The sequence below is a fragment of the Apostichopus japonicus genome, chromosome 11 (assembly GCF_037975245.1).
Source record: "Apostichopus japonicus isolate 1M-3 chromosome 11, ASM3797524v1, whole genome shotgun sequence".
NCBI classification, from domain to species: Eukaryota; Metazoa; Echinodermata; class Holothuroidea; order Aspidochirotida; family Stichopodidae; genus Apostichopus; species Apostichopus japonicus.
Window position 1 is genome coordinate 23,303,291 of NC_092571.1, and position 24,019 is coordinate 23,327,309.

Genomic DNA, 24,019 nt, shown 5'->3' on the forward strand with positions numbered 1-24,019 from the left:
CGACCCTTCCCCCCCCCCCCCTCCACCTCCAAAAATGACAAAGAAACCAAGACAAATTACCCTAGCCCTGTTTCTGGAAAGTTCATTAAGAGGGATTAAACTTAAAGTGGGTTGTCCTATCAAATGCCAACGTCACAAGTACCTCAACCGTCAAACCTGTATCACGGTAGCCTTTAAACAAAGAAGGTATTCCATGTTGTAGTTGCAGATCCCAAAATATTCCTAAACCCAGTATATATATATAGTATATTAATACGATTGTTTTCCACATGGGAATTGTCAGTTTGAAAACATGAGTTTATACGCACGAGTCAACAATAGAAATATGCAACACCATGACATACCAAGAATGATTGTTCTACCTCCATTTTTCATCCTACAAATTTGTATTTGGAAATAGACGAGACCTGCTATAGTACTATTTAAAGTTAAAACCCAAGATACTCATTGACTCATATGATCTGCTAGAATTAATCTGATAAGACACATTAAAGGTCATAGTAATCTGGTAGATAGATGGATACATTACTGATCTATTTAATTTTAATCATGTGGATAAAAGATAGTTTATAGTTAACTGCTAACAACTGGTCATATGATCTGCTAGGCTAATCTGATAAGACACATTAAAGGTCATAGTAATCTGGTAGATAGATGGATATATTACTGATGAAACAATACTGATCGATCGTATTACAGCTAATTTTAATCATGTGGATACAAGATAGTTTATAGTTAACTACTAACAACTGGTCATATGATCTGCTAGGCTCATCTGATAAGACACATTAAAGGTCATAGTAATCTGGTAGATTGATGGATACCTTACTGATGAAATAATACTGATCGATCTATTACAGATAATTTTAATCATGTGGATAAACTATAGTTCATAGTTAAGTTAACTGCTAACAACTGGTCATATGATCTGCTAGCCTAATCTGATAAGACACATTAAAGGTCATAGTAATCTGGTAGATGTTTTGGTTCCAACAAGAATCCATGGAAGTCGAACAGATCCTTGAACACTCGATATTGATCCCTATCGAAATAAATAGAAATACATATTTTGAATCCTCTTTTATGACGACAGAACATATTACAAGATGACGGTAACGTAAGGAAGACTATATGACACTTTGTTTTCTTGTGTGAAAATGTAGTAGTTACTCATGTTCTACCATGCAATACTGCAGGAATATAAATTACCACCATGGCAAGAGAGATCCTAAACAATGATACAACATTATAACAAGCAACATGAACGAAATTCCTTTTTATTTTCCCATCACCGTTGTCACGAGGTAGTAAACATTCGTATAGTGCAATCCAATACCCCATACATCCTATACATCTGTTGCTCATGCTAACGCATATCCGCTCTTAATAACACATCTCTACTTATAATAACACCTCCTTGCTCAAACTAACACATATCCTCTCTTAGTAACACATCTCCAATTAAACCAACACCTATGTTGCTCATACTAACAAATATCCCCTCATAATGACACATCCCGGCCACTTATACTAACACCTCCTTGCTCATACTAACACATATCCTCTCTTACAGTAACACACCTCCACTTAAACTAACACCTCAACACCTCTGTTGCTCATAGTAACAAATATCCCCTCATAATGACACACCCCCGTCCACCTATACTAACACATCCTTGCTCAGACTAACATATCCCCGTTCATATACTAACACGTCATTGTGCATACTAACTCATCCTTGTTCATACTAACATATCCCCGTTCATACTAACACATCCCGCTCATACTAACACATCTTTGCTCAAACTAGCACATCCCTGCTCGTACTAACACATCCCTGCTCAAAATTTGAATTCTACGTTATATTGTGTATCAATACAACAATGTTGATAACAGACTCGGTATAGAAAGTGTAAGAGAATTGTGACGTAAACTGCATGCAGAATATTTTGCAGTGACTTCGTACGAAGAAAAGCCCAAATATTTTACGAACCCAACAGTGGATTTGAGGTAGCTGTAACCAGATGTGGTACCTCCTGTACCAGCTTTGTCTCCGATTTGTCGGTGTACCATCTGCACGTGGTGATCTGAAATCGATGTCAGGAATACGTTAATAATTTCGTTATATCTTGACGTTGCTTTCCAAAGGTAAATTGAATTTGTCATACTTTCAGTATAGCCTACGCAGTGTATAGTATGATGTGCTGTTGTACTGTTGATGTGTTATATATATATATATATATATATATATATATATATATATATATACATATACATATATATATATATATATATATATATATATATATATATATATAAATATATATATATATATATATATATATATATGTGTATATGTGCGTGGGTGTGTGTGTGTATACGGGAAGTATGTGTGTCTCTTTAAAGACAAAACTGGAACAACTCCCATATCAGTTGACATTATTATACGAGAAAGTGTTATGAAGGTTAAATGTCAACCATGCATGCATGCAGTCACGTGCAATTCAATATATCATTTGATACCATTTGAAGGGTCGTAACATCTCATATGATTTCACAGAGAGCCATACATGTTATATTGATAGTGTTATGATCTATCTTGTATACAGCTATTTGGAGTTGCTTAATTATAGTATATTAGAATACGTAAATGGAACTTAAATGAACATCAAAACAAGTAATATTTGTTTATTTTTGGGCAGGTAAACAAACTGTTTTAGTATTGATTTGAAGAGTAGTGTACATTATTTGGAAGAGTAGTACTAGTAGGGTGGAGGAATGTGGGGAAGGGGAGGGGGGAGGGGGTTGACTTCAGTTTAGTGTAACACACTTACGCCTATATTGATTTGCAAACAAAATCGGTTGAGTTTTGGAAGAAACTCAATCTAAGTAGTTTTTAACAAATCGGTATAAAACGGAGAAGTTTAAGGAACATCTTACAGAAGGATACCCTCTTAAACTTACATCTCCACTTCATCAGTAAGTTGTCGGCATCTCTGACAAGGTTCAAGAAGTTGTGTGCTACTGCGTACTTCTCTTGTCGGTTTCTAAGATATGTTATCATGAGAGCTCCTCGCCATGCATCAAATGACATCTTTCTATGACCTAACAAAGAAACAAACAAAAAATAAAACAAAGGTTTAACGTCAAAACATTATTCTGTGTTTATTCTCAATTGTAAATATAACTTCAGTTCTGACTGCAAATTAGTCATCTGTATAATGTTGTCTTATAAGAGAAATGCATTCTGAAGATACCGGTAATTCTTTTCCCCGTTATAGGTATAATAATTGTCACTAGGATTTTCCATAACGTACAGTTCCATGACGTCATACGATGTACGTCGACAAAGTGCTGCGTCAGAACCATATAGGGTCATGGATGCTAAAACACACTATAACATATTCTGCACGACCATCTCCTTGAAGTATCGTCCTGATGATAACTGGGAAAATTTTCCCGACAAACGCCACCCCCCCCCCCCGACCACTCAGAGATGGCGCTAATTTCAACACTCACACACCCTACCCTCTCTTGTGTCATGATGCTATAGGTGGAATCGTATGCTCACTTGGTCAGTGCCCTTTTGATTCTTTGAGTATACAGTATATATTTATGAGATAAAATATTGACCCATTAAAACCATTATAATCATATATACATTAACCCATGCACGTGATGAAAGTTACACACCCATAACTATATAAACACGAGTTTTAACTTTCGTAAACAAAGAGTTAATGATAAGCTATGGGAATGGTTTACACCTGTAGTTTGATCGACAAGGTTTGAAATATGACTCAGAAGTTGTCAATCAACTCTTAATATATATATATATATATATATATATATATATATATATATATATATATTTATATATATATATATATATATATATATATATATATATATATATATATATATATATATATATATATATATATATATATATATATATATATATATATATAACGAAAATCCACGTTTACTCCAAAAGAAAATATTAATAGAGAAAACCAGAGAAATAAGATATGACTCATAATTGACAAATAAGGAGTAAAGTTTTAGAAAATATATTGGGATTTTCGGTCCCCCTGGGACCTTCGTCAGCAATACTTGGCAGTCGAATGAAAAGTACAAAAAGTAACACAATGAAAGTATGACGCAAGATAAGTGTAAGTTGCATTGATGGTATTAATTTTCACCATGCCCAACTATATGTGGGGAATAACAGGTTACATTAGACTACTTAGTAACAGTCATGCCCAATGCTACGTGATTCTGTCTGCAGATTTTATAATAACTTACCGTCTATGATTTTCTTGTCATGCAATTCCTTCTTGATGACACTCTGCCAAATAGCGACGGCTTTCTGTTCTTCTTCAGGACTCTTGTTCTATTCAGAATAAAACATAAAGAAGGAACGTATTGGCAGCACTGCTGGAATTTACCAGATAAACCCAAATAGCTTAAAGTCACTATAATTGTCTTTCCTTACGGCAATATATATATATATATATATATATATATATATATATATATATATATATATATATATATTTATATATATACAACATATGTCAAAATTTATAGACTTTACCTATGACATTGCTGCAAGATGATGTTTGTGTCTTCAAGGAGCAGATGATCCCTTAATTTGTTATTATATGCTGATTCACAAACTCCAAAGATAATAGGTATGCAACGTGTTTTTCTGCCGAGGTGTATATTAAAGTTATAAAGATATCAAATCTAGAATGTGCTTTGTAAGAGAAACAATAAGTACTATATACCTTTGATTTGATGTCCTCAATGGTCCCCTTGACACCCTTTTCGAACTTTTCCCAGAATACTTTCGACTGTGGTTCCTCCCTGAACACCTTCGCAAGCCAGCTCTGTGAAGAAAAAAAAAATGCATGTATATGCGTGATTTGCATACATTTTTAACACAACCCTTTGCGACAAATTTTACCCTAAAGCATCAATAATCGATTCGAAACAAAAGAACAGAAGAGAATACACCCCACACCCTGAAAGTTCAACAACAAGAAGAAACAAACAACCGAGAGCTTATGCGCATGCTCTTTTAGTATAGCCTATTGTATTATATTTAATTGTTTATACTTAACCTTTACTTTCATATTGTGACAGTTGGATAGAAATCACTAAGCAAACGCAGGTTGAAATTTCTACGTGGGTCTCAAAGCCAAGGAAGGAGTAAGCAAGAGTAGGAAGAGATATAGTTTATTGGCAGTAATTCATATGTCAATATTATCTTCATCTCACTTATGATTAGTTACTATACGAGTGCATTTATTTTGCCAAACTGACACAACTAAACACAAAATATAGGCGTAACATGTTGTCTGCTTGTTTATTCATGGATGTGTATAGAATCATATCCATGTTTTAACTCCGAACTAGCGTATTATTTACCTCAAGAACATCCACAAATGTCTTTTCTTCCTCCGAAGTATCAATCTGCTTTAAAATATCTTTAGGATGGTCTTGCTTGTAATGCTGGCGTCCAAACTCGCTGCGAGATTTCTGGAAAAGGAAGAAAATCAAATCATTTTTTTTTATGACTGGAAGTTATCATCTCGAAGAGAAAGATAATTCTTTTTTTAATTCATTAACTTAATCCATTAACTATTTTCTAAAGGTCACGTGCTTTTGTATTTTTTTACTATAACCTGTTTTACGTTCTGACTGCGAGTATGTTTTAGTTAACTTATTTCAATCATGTTAAATAGGTATCACATTGTTACCATCGGCATTTGGTTTCAAAGGATGACTTTATGGAGAATGCTAGCGTTGATATGTTATAGTCCAAGAAAAGTCAAAACGTTTGATTTGCAAGCAATACTCTCACAGCTATCTTCTGGTTTTCAAGATTGATTGATATTTTAAAAGTATTAAATTTCTGGATTGTTCCTTTAAGGCTAAGTTGATGAATCCGTCAACTTCTCAGGGCCGACCTTAAAGTTAATATTGATCCATTGGTTTATGAATACTGATAACTCTACCATTCCCCTTGTATGATATTCAACACGACTTGTCCTTGAAATAATTGTACTACATTGTAAACATTCATTGTCATTGAATGACAATGAAAAAGTCTGATGTTGTCCAACTGAGTTTTGTGTTGTAGTTGAGGAAATGACGTAATGGTCTGTGTGTTAGTTTATATAGTCTAGTCACTTGGATTGATAATCCTCATGCTGCACAAGGGGACATTTCTCAAAAATTAAAAAGTGTTATAGAAATATTAATAAGTAATAAATAATATTTATATAGCGCATAATCAGCACAGCTGCTCAAAGAGCTTTACAAATGTAAAACCTTAAAAACAAATAGTAAAAAATATAGAACCAATTAGGCAAAAAATGTAAAAGCCAAAAGCAACAATATAAAAAAAAACACCCGTACTAGACGATACTAAAAAAATATAAAAAAGCCCAAAACGCATATAGTCCAAAACAAATTCAGAAGTATATAAATAGTAAAATAGATTAAATCATAGTCAATGTTTAAATATAAATGAGTATGAGAAACTATAGTACAGTAAGACAATTATTGTACAAGCCTAAAATAGATAGTATTAAACACCCAATACTAAACGATATTAATAGAACCCTAAACGTAGTTAAAAAATGGAGAATTCAGTAAATAGTTCCAAACGTAGTATCTATGCATAATAAAAGTTAAAACACAGTCAATTACACAGTAAAAGCGAGTCTAAAATAATACGTTTTTCAAAGCAGTTTTAAGAGTGGTAAGAGAACTGCATACCACCCAAATACAACATGAAAACTGCATAGCAGTGGTATTTAACAGTCTACAAGATATACAAATTAATTTCAAGTGTCTACATTCATCCTTAAATTGTATTTTAGTGGCATTCCTTTATATATATATATATATATATATATATATATATATATATATATATATATGTATATATATATATATATATATATATATATATATATATATATATATATATATATATATATATATATATATATATGTATATATATATATATATATATTTGTAATGATCATAACGATATTGAGATTAGTGGAACTTCACCCCTCTCTTGCAGTATATGAAGTTTACGTTAATATTTTGATGTTCTATGAAAAACTCCATCTGGTAGACAGATATATATATATATAATATTTACACAATGTCTAAGTGGAAAATAACCCCATAGAAAAGCGATTGAGATAATATTAACAGTGGGAAAGGATCAGTAGTTCACGAGGTATGTCTAATATTTAAACAACGAAAGTAGTCGCACGTTTTACAAGTGAAGGGTCGCAAGCTAATATGGATCCAAACTAATTTCAGCGATTCTCAGACTGCAGAGAGACAACAATGGTTTGCATTGTTAAACTTAATTGATGAAAGAAACGACATTTCGATTTGCCAAAACCACATGCAATAGTGATTGAATCAATGTAGATAAAACATGCTTACTATTTTATAGAATGGTTCGCATCGTGAAACTGAATTATACATGTACTTACGTGCTTCAATCCGAATGTGTTCTCAAAAATTCGAAACTGGTAACTTTGGAATCCCGATGCAGGGAAGAGATAGCTTCGGAATCCCATAAACTCGGCTGGATTGAGGGTCTCCAGAGTATGCAATTGATCTACACAAATCTTATGATATAAAATAATTTAAAAAAAAAATGCAATCAAATTTACCTATATGTATATATAATGTACCAATATTGCGTATTGTTTCAAAATTGATTGTTTCTAATGTTTGATCATTTGTAAAATTACTTGACGCTGTCTCTTCATATAAGTTATATTGAATTTTTATTTCAAAACTGACTTTTTATCATTTTAAGTACACAAATACGATATGATCATGTCAGACACATATAGGACTAGGTGCAGAATGGAATGAGAGAGGGAGGAGAGAGGGGGGAGTGAGAGAGGGGGGGGGGGAGCCCGAGACAGGATATAATTAGGTTTCGTAATAGATTACAGTGGTGCATTTGTGATATTTCTTTTCCGGGTTAGAAGGCGAAGACCCTAAAGCTGCTTAGCGAACTTCTAAATGAAGTTCACACACGACAAAAAATCTCAAACAATGAAGTTTGAGCGAAACCTAACGGCAGCCGAGGGCTTAACAGCATCGGTAGTAACAAAACGTTTGCAAGCGATTGGGTGTATGAGTATGATTGGTTTGCTACCTTCATGATTGATGTCATCCGTGTCATCTTTTCGTTTACACGATTCAACTTGACAAGCTCCACGTTCTTGAGCGAATCCATCACTGACCGTAAATCGTGTATGTTGGATTTGAACCAAAGTTCATACACTGAAAACAAACAACAGCATATATATATGCAGCATTTTCCAGTTATTAAAATGTTACAAAAGGACATTTAGCCACTTGAAGGTAAAATGTCAATGACCGTAACATACATAACTTTGTTATATCAGTAAGTTTGCCAAGTGAAATACAATCAAGCATAGGCATAACTTGAAAATAATATCTAATAAAATCTAATGATTACACGCATACTTGTGAATCGTTACCTTGATGTACTGAATGTCTTATATACCTCGATATGGTCGCTCTAATGATTACATGCAAACTTGTGAATCGTTTACTGAATGCCTTATATACCTCGATATGGTCTCTCTATAATGATAATAGTTATATTTGTGAATTGTTACCTTGATGTACTGAATGTCTTATATACCTCGATATGGTCTCTCTAATGATTACACGCATACTTTTGAGTCGTTACCTTGATGTACTGAATGTCTTATATACCTCGATATGGTCTCTCTATAATGATAATAGTTATATTTGTGAATTGTTACCTTGATGTACTGAATGTCTTATATACCTCGATATGGTCTCTCTAATGATTACACGCATACTTTTGAGTCGTTACCTTGATGTACTGAATGTCTTATATACCTCGATATGGTCTCTCTATAATGATAATAGTTATATTTGTGAATTGTTACCTTGATGTACTGAATGTCTTATATACCTCGATATGGTCTCTCTAATGATTACACGCATACTTTTGAGTCGTTACCTTGATGTACTGAATGTCTTATATACCTCGATATGGTCTCTCTATAATGATAATAGTTATATTTGTGAATTGTTACCTTGATGTACTGAATGTCTTATATACCTCGATATGGTCTCTCTAATGATTACACGCATACTTTTGAGTCGTTACCTTGATGTACTGAATGTCTTATATACCTCGATATGGTCTCTCTATAATGATAATAGTTATATTTGTGAATTGTTACCTTGATGTACTGAATGTCTTATATACCTCGATATGGTCTCTCTAATGATTACACGCATACTTTTGAGTCGTTACCTTGATGTACTGAATGTCTTATATACCTCGATATGGTCTCTCTATAATGATAATAGTTATATTTGTGAATTGTTACCTTGATGTACTGAATGCCTTATATACCTCGATATGGTCTCTCTATAATGATAATAGTTATATTTGTGAATTGTTACCTTGATGTACTGAATGTCTTATATACCTCGATATGGTCTCTCTAATGATTACACGCATACTTTTGAGTCGTTACCTTGATGTACTGAATGCCTTATATACCTCGATATGGTCTCTCTATAATGATAATAGTTATATTTGTGAATTGTTACCTTGATGTACTGAATGTCTTATATACCTCGATATGGTCTCTCTATAATGATAATAGTTATACTTGTGAATTGTTACCTTGATGTACTGAATGTCTGATATACCTCGATATGGTCTCTCTATAATGATAATAGTTATACTTGTGAATTGTTACCTTGATGTACTGAATGTCTGATATACCTCGATATGGTCTCTCTAATGATTACACGCATACTTTTGAGTCGTTACCTTGATGTACTGAATGTCTGATATACCTCGATATGGTCTCTCTATAATGATAATAGTTATACTTGTGAATTGTTACCTTGATGTACTGAATGTCTGATATACCTCGATATGGTCTCTCTAATGATTACACGCATACTTTTGAGTCGTTACCTTGATGTACTGAATGTCTGATATACCTCGATATGGTCTCTCTAATGATTACACGCATACTTGTGAATCGTTACCTTGATGTACTGAATGTCTTATATACCTCGATATGGTCTCTCTATAATGATAATAGTTATATTTGTGAATTGTTACCTTGATGTAGTGAATGTCTTATATACCTCGATATGGTCTCTCTAAAGATTACACGCATACTTGTGAATCGTTACCTTGATGTACTGAATGTCTTATATACCTCGATATGGTCTCTCTATAATGATAATAGTTATATTTGTGAATTGTTACCTTGATGTACTGAATGTCTTATATACCTCGATATGGTCTCTCTAATGATTACACGCATACTTGTGAATCGTTACCTTGATGTACTGAATGTCTTATATACCTCGATATGGTCTCTCTATAATGATAATAGTTATATTTGTGAATTGTTACCTTGATGTAGTGAATGTCTTATATACCTCGATATGGTCTCTCTAAAGATTACACGCATACTTGTGAATCGTTACCTTGATGTACTGAATGTCTTATATACCTCGATATGGTCTCTCTAATGATTACACGCATACTTGTGAATCGTTACCTTGATGTACTGAATGTCTTATATACCTCGATATGGTCTCTCTAAAGATTACACGCATACTTGTGAATCGTTACCTTGATGTACTGAATGTCTTATATACCTCGATATGGTCTCTCTAATGATTACACGCATACTTGTGAATCGTTACCTTGATGTACTGAATGTCTGATATACCTCGATATGGTCTCTCTAAAGATTACACGCATACTTGTGAATCGTTACCTTGATGTACTGAATGTCTTATATACCTCGATATGGTCTCTCTAAAGATTACACGCATACTTGTGAATCGTTACCTTGATGTACTGAATGTCTTATATACCTCGATATGGTCTCTCTAAAGATTACACGCATACTTGTGAATCGTTACCTTGATGTACTGAATGTCTTATATACCTCGATATGGTCTCTCTAATGATTACACGTATACTTGTGAATCGTTACCTTGATGTACTATAATGAAGAACATCTCGTCGTGGTGAGGTGGATCCCCATCCCTTCCGCTTTCTCGATCCTGAGCATTCAAAATCTTGTTATCGAGTTGCAAATAATCTTTGTAAACCAATATCTTCTGCGGCTTAGCCTCCTTTACTTTGCTGTTAGAAGTGCATAAGTTGAGAAAAGGGTTTAAATTGGCTATACAATACAGTATAAATAAAACACGGGTCAACCCTAGGAGACTATAGGATGAAAGCTATGAATTTTAACAAAGTACATACTGTAAATAAAAAACGTAATATTAAGGGTGAAACTTAACGTAATATTACTGTGGCCGACCGTGTGTACAATACAACAGTTTTGTAAGGCTAAAATATTGGGACACGTTAATTAGCATGTGCATTTATCGTTAGTTATACATTTATTGCCCGTTCTGTAAAATAACAGCACGTTATTAACATAAAAGTATCCTGTAATTCGCTATTAATAATCAGTTGAACGCACTTTTTCACATTTTCATAACGTTCATTAAGAAAAAACTGTGTTTAATGGTATAGGTATAAAGACTTACCACCCATTAATTAACCTTTATGTGAAAGTACATTTACATTCCATTACCGATGTGCATCATTTTCTACGCAACGGAACAATGTCAGTTTGCACATTCGGATATCAGTTCTGAGTAAACTATATAGATCCAGATAAAGTATACGGGGGATAAGATCAGGACGATAATTTAACATATCTTTGCCGCTGTGATGGTTTGCTATTCTTAATGGGGATGGTATAACTCATTAGGCTTTATCTCTCATCTAAACCAACTTCCTGCTTTCAACTGATATCATGTGAAAAATACGTCCATGTTAAGTGTTAAACGCAAATCTTACGAGCCAAAGATATCCATTTCAACCCAAATCATAATTGCCATCTTTTATCAGTAACAAAAGTCCATAGTATCAGTTAAGATAAACAATTCATCATTACTAATGGTAATTAAACTCACTTATATACTCAAACAGCTGATGTTAATGACTTTAGAACAAAACGGTAGACGGTTAATATCATCATTAAAGCGTTAAAAATAAAGGAATATATTTACAATCTCTCAATTATTTAGTAACCTGTTATGTACAATTCAGCGAATAGGGTTTAGTTATTAATATGTCACAAGGTTTAACTTGTTTGCTTTGTAGGTCATTCCCTTCTGACTCAGGTTTATACCCTCTCATCCATCAAACTGGCTTTATATATTTAGCTTTCATTTTGGCAATATCATTTATCCAGATTGAAATGTCAAGAATCTCAAACTTGAAACTACTTAAGACCACTTTATTGTTATATTTGACACGCTATCCTAACATATTTTGTTGGTTGACACCTATTTATAGTGAATACTTTATTGACATTTACTAAATAATATTAATGAAACGTCATGGGAATGTAAACAGAAAAGTAATCTTAAGTGTCCCAATAGTTTTTTTTTTTTAAGGAAAGGTCGCCCAGGAAAGAACCTGGGCACGAGAACCAAACTACCGAACGACTGATCCGCTCTCAACCCCAGTCCCTTTGCATCGGGACTGTGACTGTGTAAATCTCGCCGGGTGTGCATCACCATTCCCCTCGAAGGGACCATATACTACACATGATCTTAGCCAAAAGGCCGAGAAGTGTCCCAATAGTTGAGAAGATTTGAGCAGCGATCAATTTTGAAATCTGAATATACCAGTTCGATGATGTTCGCAAATAAAGATGTTAAAGGTCACGTGGTGAACCTGTGATATAAACGAAGAGAGCAACATAGCAACGCACGCAATCAGTACGGTGGTGTTGGGACTATATTTTAAAAGCTTCACAATAATCAATGTGTTAAGATTGTTAATTGTGATTCCCTTCATTAACATGGATGTCAATGAACGTGGAGAAATGACGTAAGACTCATTTCTTACAGTCGATACGCCAGAGGTGATTCAGTTGCTGTTAAACTGAGGTCTTTACATGCCTCGATGTACCCCATATATCGGAAATGTCAGGCATTTTGTGTGATTCAGATCTGGTTTTTTATTTTCTTTCTATTACCATTCTTATTTTTTTCTCGTTTGAAGTAAAGGGGCGGGGGTGGGGCGGGATTAACCCTCCGCCCCTTGGGGTCCATGCACCCTTGGTGATTCGTTTGCTTTGGAATTAGTTTAGGCAGCTTATCGGGATCGGGATTTAGCTTGCCGAGATAATTCTTATGGTTTTTCAACATATATTTTTTTAGTTTAGAGACCCAGGGATCAGGAATCATTACAGTACCTTAATTTGTTATATCGTGGATGAACAACGGCTTATTTCAAGCCTACTCTTTTCGGAAAGTGTTCAGAGGCTCACGAGGCAGGGGTGTGATTTGGCTCCCATTCCTGCTCCCGGGCGGCCATTTAACGTCCCCATCCGACGGACGAAAGTGTATACCCCAGCATCTGACCACTTTCTCAATACTGAGGTATAGGCAAAGGCACCCATTCGACTACATTGCAGTACCATGACGAACAAAGTTGTTTCGAAACCAAGTTAAGAACGAAACAAACCCCTTTTCCCAAGTTCACAAACCAGAAGTACCAAATCCACGGATGACTCCGCACATCACCACTATACTGCAGCGATATTTGAATAGGTCAAGAGAATCATTTATCTTTAGTTAACGTTTATTGCCAGTTTTGTAAAGTAACAGCACGTTATTAACATAAAAGTATCCTGTAATTCGCTATTCGTTGCAGATTAACAGTTGAACGTACTTTTTCACATTTTCATAACGTTCATTAAGAAAAAACTGTGTTTAATGGTATAGGTATAAAGACTTACCACCCATTAATTAACCTTTATGTGAAAGTACATTTACATTCCATTACCGTTGTGCATCATTTACTACGCAACGGAACAATGTCAGTTTGCACATTCGGATATCGGTTCTGAGTAAACTATATAGATCCAGATAAAGTATACGGGGATAAGATAAGATAAGATAATTTAACATGTCTTTGCCGCGGTGATGGTTTGCTATTCCCTATGGGGATGGTATAACTCATTAGGCTTATCTCTCTTCTAAACCAACTTCCTGCTTTCAACTGATATCATGTGAAAAATACGTCCATGTTAAGTGTTAAACGCAATCTTACGAGCCAAAGATATCCATTTCAACCCAAATCATAATTGCCATCTTTTATCAGTAACAAAAGTCCATAGTATCAGTTAAGATAAACAATTCACCATTACTAATGGTAATTAAACTCACTTATATACTCAAACAGCTGATGTTAATGACTTTAGAACAAAACGGTAGACGGTTAATATCATCATTAAAGCGTTTAAAATAAAGGAATATATTTTTAATCTTTCAATTATTTAGTAACCTATCAAGTACAATAATTCAACTAATAGGTTTCAGTTATTAACATGTCGCAGAGTTTAATTTGTTTGCTTTGTAGGTCATTCACTTCTGACTCAGGTTTATACCCTCTCATCCATCAAACTGGCTCTATATATTTTGACATAGATAAATGAGCGAGGAACATAGCTTTCATTTTGGCAATATCATTCTTCCAGATTAAAATGTCAAGAATCTCAAACTTGAGACCACTATAAGGACCACTTTATCGTTATATTTGACACGCAACCCTAACATATTTTGTGAGTTGACGCCTATTTATAGTGAATACTATATTGACATTCAGTAAAAAATATTAATGAAACGTTAGGATAATGTAAACAGAAAATTAATCTAAATTGTCCCAAGATTTGAGAAGATATGAGCAGCGATCCCTTCAATTTTGAAATCTGAATATACCAGTTCGATGATGTTCGCAAATGAAGATGTTAAAGGTCACGTGGTGAACCTGGGATATAAACGAAGAGAGCCACATAGCAACGCACGCAATCAGTACGGTGGTGTTGCGACTACATTTTAAAAGCTTCCCAATAATCAATGCGTTGAGATTGTTAACTGTGGTTCCCTTCATTAACATGGATGTCAATGAACGTGGAGAAATGACGTAAGACTCATTTCTTACAGTCGATACGCCAGAGGTGATTCAGTTGCTGTTAAACTGAGGTCTTTACATGCCTCGATGTACCCCATATATCGGAAATGTCAGGCATTTTGTGTGATTCAGATCTGGTTTATTATTTTCTTTCTATTACCATTCTTATTTTTTCTCGTTTGAAGTAAAGGGGCGGGGGTGGGGCGGGATTAACCCTCCGCCCCTTGGGGTCCATGCACCCTTGGTGATTCGTTTGCTTTGGAATTAGTTTAGGCAGCTTTTCGGGATCGGGATGTAGCTTGCCGAGATAATTCTTATGGTTTTTCAACATATATTAGCTTAGTTTAGAGACCCAGGGATCAGGAATCATTACAGTACCTTAATTTGTTTTATCGTGGATGAACACCGGCTTATTTCAAGCCTACTCTTTTCGAAAAGTGTTCAGAGGATCACGAGGCAAGGGTGTGATTTGGCTCCCATTCCTGCTCCCGGGCCGCCATTTAACGTCCCCATCCGACGGACGAAAGTGTATACCCCAGCATCTGACCACTTTCTCAATACTGAGGTATAGGCAAAGGCACCCATTCGACTACATTGCAGTACCATGACGAACAAAGTTGTTTCGAAACCAAGTTAAGAACAGAAACAAACCCCTTTTCCCAAGTTCACACACCAGAAATACCAAATCCACGGAAGACTCCGCACATCACCACTGCACTGTAGCGATTTTCGAATAGGTCAAGAGTATTGACTCCTGGCGGAAGTTTGATCCGGGAACCTATTAATCCACCGGTGAGTTTAGCGTACATTCTCCACAGGTTAACGCTGACAACAACGGGCCAATCAGATCCGAGCATTTTTAACAAGTATTAATGCAAGGTAAATACATGTCAGACATTGCAGATTTGGTCTCTAATTTATCTATAAACATCAGTTGAGGGTCCCTTAACCTAGCAAACTGACCGTTCATCAACAATAAAGATACCCGTATCAGCCCAAAATCATTATGCCATCGTTTATCAGTAACAACAGTCCATATTATCAGTTAAGATAAACAATTCACCATTACTAATGGTAATTAACCTCACTTATATACTCAAACAGGTAATCTTAATGAGTCTAAAACAAGGCGATAGACGATTAATATTATCATTAAAGCGTTAAAAATAAAGGAATATATTTACAATCTCTCAGTTATTTAGTAGATTGTCATGTACAATTCAGCGAATAGGTTTTAGTTATTAATATGTCGCAAGGTTTAACTTGTTTGCTTTGTAGGTCATTCACGTCTGACTCAGGTTTATACCCTCTCATCCATCAAACTGGCTTTATATATTTAGCTTTCATTTTGGCAATATCATTTATCCAGATTGAAATTATTTCAAGAATCTCAAACTTGAGACTACTTCAGACGACTTTTATTGTTATATTTGACACGCAATCCTAACATATTTTATGAGTTGACGCCTATTTATACTATATTGAAATTCAATAACACATATTCACCAAAAGTATTTACTCAGTAAATAGTAGGTAGTTTAATTTGACAATATCATAAATTCATTTAAAATGTCAAGAATGGTTATCCTTCAATCTTCTAACTACATATTGGATCAATTTATTAAGTTTACAAACAAATGGAGATGTTTATTGGTTGCAGATATCTTATATACTCTATTTACTCAAACTTTAAGTTGCTTCTAACAGAGGTGTAAACTGCACCCATATAGAAATCAGTATTTTCAACTGACGTAAATTGCATGTTTATTAGGAGAAGAGTTTTTTATTTTTATAAAAAGAGTTTTTATTAAAAAAAAAAACAGCTATTTTAGTTTCTACACGTATTAATCTGTTAATTCAATGTAACTTTAAATATTCAAAACGAATCCTTTCAACTTGGCATGCTATATTAGAAAAGTATGTTATACATATCATTTTGGAGATCGATCCTTCGGGTCTGAAAGGGTCTTGAAAATTGTTTTTCTTAATCAGCTATATATATATATATATATATATATATATATATATATATATATATATATATATATATATATATATATATATATATATATATATATATAAGAAAGATGCTCATGGCACAACACTGGAATTCCTTAAATAAGAGCGAAACGAAACTGAAATACAAGTGAATAAGCATCATGTGAAGTATATACGGCGAGTAGCATGTAGAATTGCGTAATCCCCGGAATTACCAGTGAGACATCAAACAAGAAAAATCCCCACAATGTCGATGATGTACACATGCAGCGGTCTAATGAAGTTTTGTATACAATAGTGTATTCACAAGCGTGTATGTGTGTGGAAGAGGGTGGGCGTGAAGGTGGGTAGGGAGGGGGGGGTGGTGGGGGAAGGCGGGTTCCAAAGAGGAACCATGACTCAAAGTGATAATATTATCAGATACACAGAAACGTATTTCTGATAGGCCTGAATTTTGCGATTGGCTAGGAGTACAGAGGATAGAAGAGAGCAAAGGCCTTATAGACTCCCAGGCGGCAACGTCTTGAAAGATGGAGCATGTTTAGATACTTCGTATTGCAACCAAAAATAAATACATACTAGAAAGGAAGAAAAGAGAATACCTACTGTGGAGTATCTTTGCAATTTATCTAATTCTTTTTGCAGCACGTCTTAGGCGTGCGTGGGTGCTTAGTAGGCCTACTCAGCTTACACATTACCCTGTCTGGCTTTTTCGCACCCGTTTGTAACCTATGTATATATATATATATAAATGCAATGGAGGTAAACGACAAAGGCAAATGAATATATATATATAAATGAAAATCGTAATGAGTTGGAAAATCAAGAACAGTGAAAAAACTTTCAGCCTCCACCGGGATTCGAACCACGGGCCTCCCACTCTGTACGCGGACACCCTAACCAACTAGGCTATGGACGCTGATTGTATGTCCAGAGGTTCGAAACCGGTAAGGAAGATCGTAATTCCACTGTAGGCGTTTGTCAACTATATCGAACAATACTAGTTCTGTTTTTGGTGACATATATATATATATATTGTTAGTTGTGATAATCCAAACTGTTGCATATAAATTCAATATATTTATACATTCTTTTTCATGATATTCCAAAATATGACATCTAAGCAGCCTACAGTATAGTTCGCTATAATGCCAAACTTCGACTTTGGAAACGACTTTGTCCAGTCGAACAGTATCTAGTTGATCACCTGTTGCTACACAGTAAATCGCACACCCTGTAATGTTATGAGTAGTATACTTAGCAGCTCTCAGTTCGGGAGGGAAATGAAATCTGGGATGTACTTTCGCTTTAAATAACTTAAGATTATATCTACAATCTAGGGTTAGTGGACTCAATATATACAGTGTATACCCGGGTAATGCAAGATTCACACCTGCGCAGTAATGAAACTCATGTTGCTAAGGGAGAAAAGGAGCATGCCGTCAGTTGGTAAGTAAGAGTATGTATAAGACTAGGTCAAGGGTCATATGACGTCATACTTAATGAGGGTCAATATGGGTTAAATGAATAATCACGAGATGACTTCATCGCTTTAAAATTGTCGTCATACTTAATGAGGAAGGAGAATCATACATATGAGAAATATACATATTTATGAGCATTCTATCACAGAGCCCATACCGTCTAATCTATTAAGGACAGGATTAGAGGAAAGACAAGCATTTCGGGAGATTGACCTGAAGTCATTCATTTAATTGTACGGTGTTTCTATATTGTTCATGCTTAACATAAGGACAAGATTTATTTAGATAGAAAGTTTATTGTCCATTTCAGAAAACAGAAAACGGAAATTATTTCCCGTCGACAGTAAACATAATACAGTAGTGAATACAAACACAACCATACAATAAACACACTACTAGTGAACAACTACTTTCTGTATATTGTTCAGGCTAAACATAAGGACAAGATTAATTTAGATAGAAACTTTATTGTCCATTTCAGAAAACAGAAAACGGAAATTATTTCCCGTCGACAGTTAACATGAAACAGTAGTGAATACAAACACAACCATGCAATAAACAAACTATTAGTGAACAACTACGAGAATAAAACTAAATAAGCAGAACCAGATCAGTAACAGAGGCAGTGCAGGGGCCTAGCGAGCGGGGGGGGGGGGGTGGGGGGTGTCACACCCCCCAATAATTTGGTCGCTGTCGGCAAATTTTGGGTCTGTCGGCAAAAGGAGAAAAGGTGAAGAGAGCGGAAGGGGAAGAAAGAAGGAAAGCTGAATAGAAAAAGGAGAACGGGAGCTTCTTCATCGGTTATTTCGATTTTCCAGTTCTTCATCTGATAAACTCATTCCCAATCCAATCACCCGACGCCTGCAAGTTAAAAACCTCTCGGCAAATAACTGATAATGTCACGGCCGTCAGTATAGCTACTGTAGCCAGGCTCAGCTAGACGAGTGCCAGAATCGCCGGCAACTCAGTGAAAGAAATGGAATTAAAGGCTTCCGTATAGGCCACAGCCCACGAGTCGTGCTATCGTGTGACAACGTGTTGTTATTATCCTCTGTTCAGAATGACGTCATCGCAGATGTCATTCGTTCTCCGTGGAAAACTTAAGGACACGGCTCACGAATTGTACACAATTTTTAACGTTTCTGGCTTGTATATCAATGAATGTTGTTATTTCTACGGTGCCAAATTTGACTTAAAATATGCACCAGATTGCATCTAAGGACGTTTCAAAACTAAAATTTTCCAAAGAGGAGGGGGACACCCCCTCCCCTTAGACCCCTCCCCCATTTCAGTCACCACTTCCAGATCCGTCTGCAAATCAAATTCTCCACACCCTCCAACAAAAAAAAAACTTCGCTTCGCCCCTGAGAGGCAGCACAGAGGGCTGCAAGTGACAGATCACACACTGTGGCCAAATCGCTTTGCACGCGAGTTAAACAAGTGTATCGCCTCAGGTAAGAACACGTTCCAGCTCTGCCCTGTACTTCTTCGGCATACATTATCTATCTATTTATTCACTTTTAGTTAGTTATTAGTCATATTTACTTAAATTCACATTAGTTTTATTATTGTTAACATTGAGGTATACTTAATTTCCAGTGCAATACATTTTATCGTTCATTTTTTCCCGGCGATGACGTCATCTCATTAATATTCATTTGACCAATCTAGACCCTCCTCCCTCATTAAGTATGAATGCATTTTTCGACGATGACGTCATCTCATGAATATTCATGTGACCCATCTTGACCCTCAATAAGTATGGCGTCAAATGACCTTTGACCTAGTGTTGTATACACTTTCCTCATATGCTATGCTGTAGACTGCACGTAGAAGAACACGAAATAGTTGTTTCATTTATTTTTAGTATTGTAATCTTTAATGAGAAGCACTGCTTTCAAGAGGAGCCCTCAAACTCTTTGCTTGGAAAGCCTTCCGTATGAAGTGTTTAAACCTTTTACCCGCCTTATCCAACGTTAATGTAACACGTACTAACTTTATTGAGAGTGCAAGCTGAACAAAGCGTCATTTTTTTTGTAATGAGTACTTAGATCTTAATCATATTTAATGAACCCTCATAATTTCAAATGATAAGCTTAGATTCAGAGATCATCATGTTTGGTTCAAAATGTTTAATTTAATGTCTCCATTATTGTTTGCTTCCTTTCTTCATAACAGAAACTATATATAGAATACAGACAGGTTAATGAGCACGGTGAACACAATGAGATAGATAAAAGGGGATTATAAGTAGACAAGGGATGGTGAGTAGAAAGCAACGAATCAGCAGAGAGAGGCTCTGGATGCAACGCCTTCATACCATTCAACCTCATGGGCTGAACATTCAGGAAGGACATGACTAACTTTTCCTCTGTTCCCCACCCTTTCTCCCCTTTCTTCCTCCCCCCTCACTTATCTTCTCATAGCTCTCTTCCCCTCCTTTTTTCTCCACATCTTTCTGTCTTTGTCCATCTCCAGTTTATTCCCTACCCTGTGCCTTTAATCCTCTCTTTGTCCCTTCACTGTTTATCTCCTACCTCTCCTCTTCCCCCGTTTCTTTCTTCTCTCCATCCTTTGTCTACTAATCCCCTTACATCTATCTCATTGTGTTCACCGTGCTCATTAACTTGTCTGTATTCTGTGCGTGTTTTTGTCCCTTCTGTTACCGTAACTTGTCATTTAGCCTCTGAAGAGGATCCTGCTAGGATCGAAACGTCAGGCTAACTTACTTTTACACATTCTATTACACAGGCTCCTTAGTGGATAAGCAGTTTGCTAACAGTTTTATTTTATTTTGATTTTGATTTAGAAACTATATATACTCTGACAAAGTTTAGTCTGTCGATCACAAATATTGAGAAGGAAGAAAGTAAAAATTGTCTTTATACATGACTTAGCTTGTTCATTAATTCAGTATTAAGTCTTCTTGTATAGGTTGATATAACGCAAGTAGATAGGCTTATGTAGATACAGCTCTTCAATGCAACATGATATAATCCGTCATGTATCATATTGATTACAGGGAAAACTATTTTATGAGGATCAAAACCGTGTCATCTTTCAATTTCTATTCATTTTGCTTTTGACATTCGGATAGCACCTCCCTGATTGCAGAGAACAATTGATGTACAATGTATGTTTGACTAGGAACTGCTGAAGTTTTTTTTTTTTTTTTTTTTTTTTACGTAATGGCTGTATTCCAGTTCCTGGTATGTACTGTTTAGCTTTTGTACAGGAAACGCTTAAAGCTCATTTTATCAGCTGCGATTTGCTATACTTCTATGCTGTATAGTTTATACTGTATTCAACTCCCTAAATATTGGTAAAGCCTATTCGACGTGCAGCAAGAATCGGCACTTCGCTATAAAAAAAAAAAAAACATTTTGCATATATCACCATGCGAGCACGAATCAAACTGATCAACATGCCCAGAGCTGTGACTTCTCCTAACATTAGTCTATCTTAAAAAAAAAATACTTCAGAACTGTATCATTGAAAAGAACCTCTAAAGGAATTCGTAACCACTTATCTAGGTTAATTTATTATTTCGCTAAATTATTTAACACATCCGCATGCGGTTCAATGATGTTATGTAATCGTTCCCGACTCCATCCTCACATCACCAGGCTCCAACGTCCCACCTCTAGACAAAACCTAGATCATTACGACATTGTGTGTGAAATGAAGTCAATTTACATGGCATGATGGGATAAATACTCTCTGGTGTAAAAGTGTGGATCCTTATGAAGCTCAATAACCAGTATATTGGCAGGCGCCGTGCCTTTAATGATGTATCACAAGTCCCTCATCGTTGGTGTGTTATTATTATTATTATTTATCACTTCTGAAGTACTAATGTATCCTTTTTGGTTATTCTTCCTTCGTTCTGCAAGAACGCATGGACTTTAGACAAATTGTGTTACTGAGTGGTTATAATGACGAAGGAAGTATTCGTCAGTATGTGAAAACGAGAGTGGATGTTAGGTGGACATATATAAAATTGAAATCGTAGTGAGTTGGAAAATCAAGAACAGTGGAAAAACTTCCAGCCTCCACCGGGATACGAACTCGGGCCTCCCCGCTTTATATGCGGACACCCTAACCACTATATGCTATGGACGCTGAATCAGATATTCTAGACAAGAGACTATACAAAACATACGACACATTTTAGAGTGGACTGCTCGTTTCAAGATGAAATATTCTGTGTGTTGTGTATCACTTGTTTACCGTTTAGCAGAGCGGTACAACGACAAGTTACTCACAGCTGACGATAAATATATTACTTTTTTATGTACTTTTCATCTTTTCTACCTTACATTACTTTTTTATTTTTTTTTTGGGACAGAATTCTCATGTTCTAGAGACTATACCAATGATGCGATACATTTTTAGAGTGGACTGTTCTTTTCAAGATCAAATGTTCTGTTTGTTATTTATCATTTTGTTTACCTTTAAGCAGAGCAGTACAACGACATGTTGCTCATAGCTGACGGTAAATATGTTACTTTGTTCTCTTAATCATGATACTGTAGGAGTTCAACGAAGTTCCAAACACAAATTAAACTTTTGAACTTTAACGAAAGAAAGCCTAAAATAGTTCTTAAATATCTGTCACGAACACCTGATTTGTCGTCGAAATCATTCACTTGGAATGAAGAGAAGTCGGGATTCAATATATTCATGCCTCTAAAAAGTAGAACGAAATCTCAACACTTGGGTACTTTGTACATAAAAATCGAAAAAAAGATGTTGAAAATGAGCAGCCAGCAACTTAACGGCACAGAACATTAAGTGCTTACGTTTAAAGTAGTTTACAATATACAACTTCAGAAATATAGAAACATCATATTTTATTCCACCTGGTCACATATCCTTTAAAAACTCTTTCATCGAATGTTCGAATTTCGTACGGTACACATATAATTGACCCAATTGGACACTGTGCTTTGATAAAAAAAAAACTCACATTGAGGAAATTTAGACATAAACTCCAATGAGTTAAGGATAAATATTAAACTATTAGCAACACATTTATTCATTGACGAATATCTTGAATTGCCTTTAATTATATTATATTTTATCTTTGAGAATAAATTAAAATAATAAAGTACTGCTTGACGAAAAAGGAAACTCGCCAAAAATATTCGATAACATAATCAGACAGCCCTTTATCGAATGTGATCATACTTTGAATGTTACTGATAAATATGATAACATAAAAATATTCATTGCAACATACCTGTCAGCCATTTTGGAGTGATATCGGAGTAACAACACTTAAGAAGAAGTACGGTACATTAACAGCAAAAGGGATATGCAGACTATTAGCATCTCTTTGGAAACATAGCTTTTTAAAATATCTCCAGTAACAAGGTTTATTACACCTCTATCGTTCAATCAGAAAAAAAAATGTTTGCATGTGACTTA

General features: G+C 35.2%; 1 protein-coding gene across 1 annotated transcript; it reads right to left on the bottom strand.

Moving 5' to 3' along the window:
• Positions 1-547: 547 nt before the first annotated feature.
• On the bottom strand, positions 548-23,990 carry LOC139975778 (tryptophan 2,3-dioxygenase-like). The gene is made up of 10 exons (XM_071983944.1): positions 23,832-23,990; positions 11,098-11,249; positions 8,214-8,341; positions 7,534-7,671; positions 5,437-5,547; positions 4,794-4,895; positions 4,309-4,396; positions 2,965-3,105; positions 1,994-2,087; positions 548-1,042 (listed from the first exon to the last, which is right to left on the bottom strand). The coding sequence occupies exons 1-10, from the start codon at positions 23,840-23,842 to the stop codon at positions 955-957; spliced, it is 1,053 nt and encodes a 350-aa protein (XP_071840045.1). The 5' UTR covers positions 23,843-23,990; the 3' UTR covers positions 548-954.
• Positions 23,991-24,019: the final 29 nt, after the last annotated feature.

Bases quoted from the DNA above. Each gene is read 5' to 3' on its own strand.
- LOC139975778 (XM_071983944.1), bottom strand. The intron at 3,106-4,308 runs GTAAGTTATTAT...TTTCTTTGTTAG, and splicing joins TGACAAGAAAATCATAGACG to GTCATAGAAAGATGTCATTT. The intron at 1,043-1,993 runs GTTCGTAAAATA...TTATTTCGATAG, and splicing joins TACCTCAAATCCACTGTTGG to GGATCAATATCGAGTGTTCA.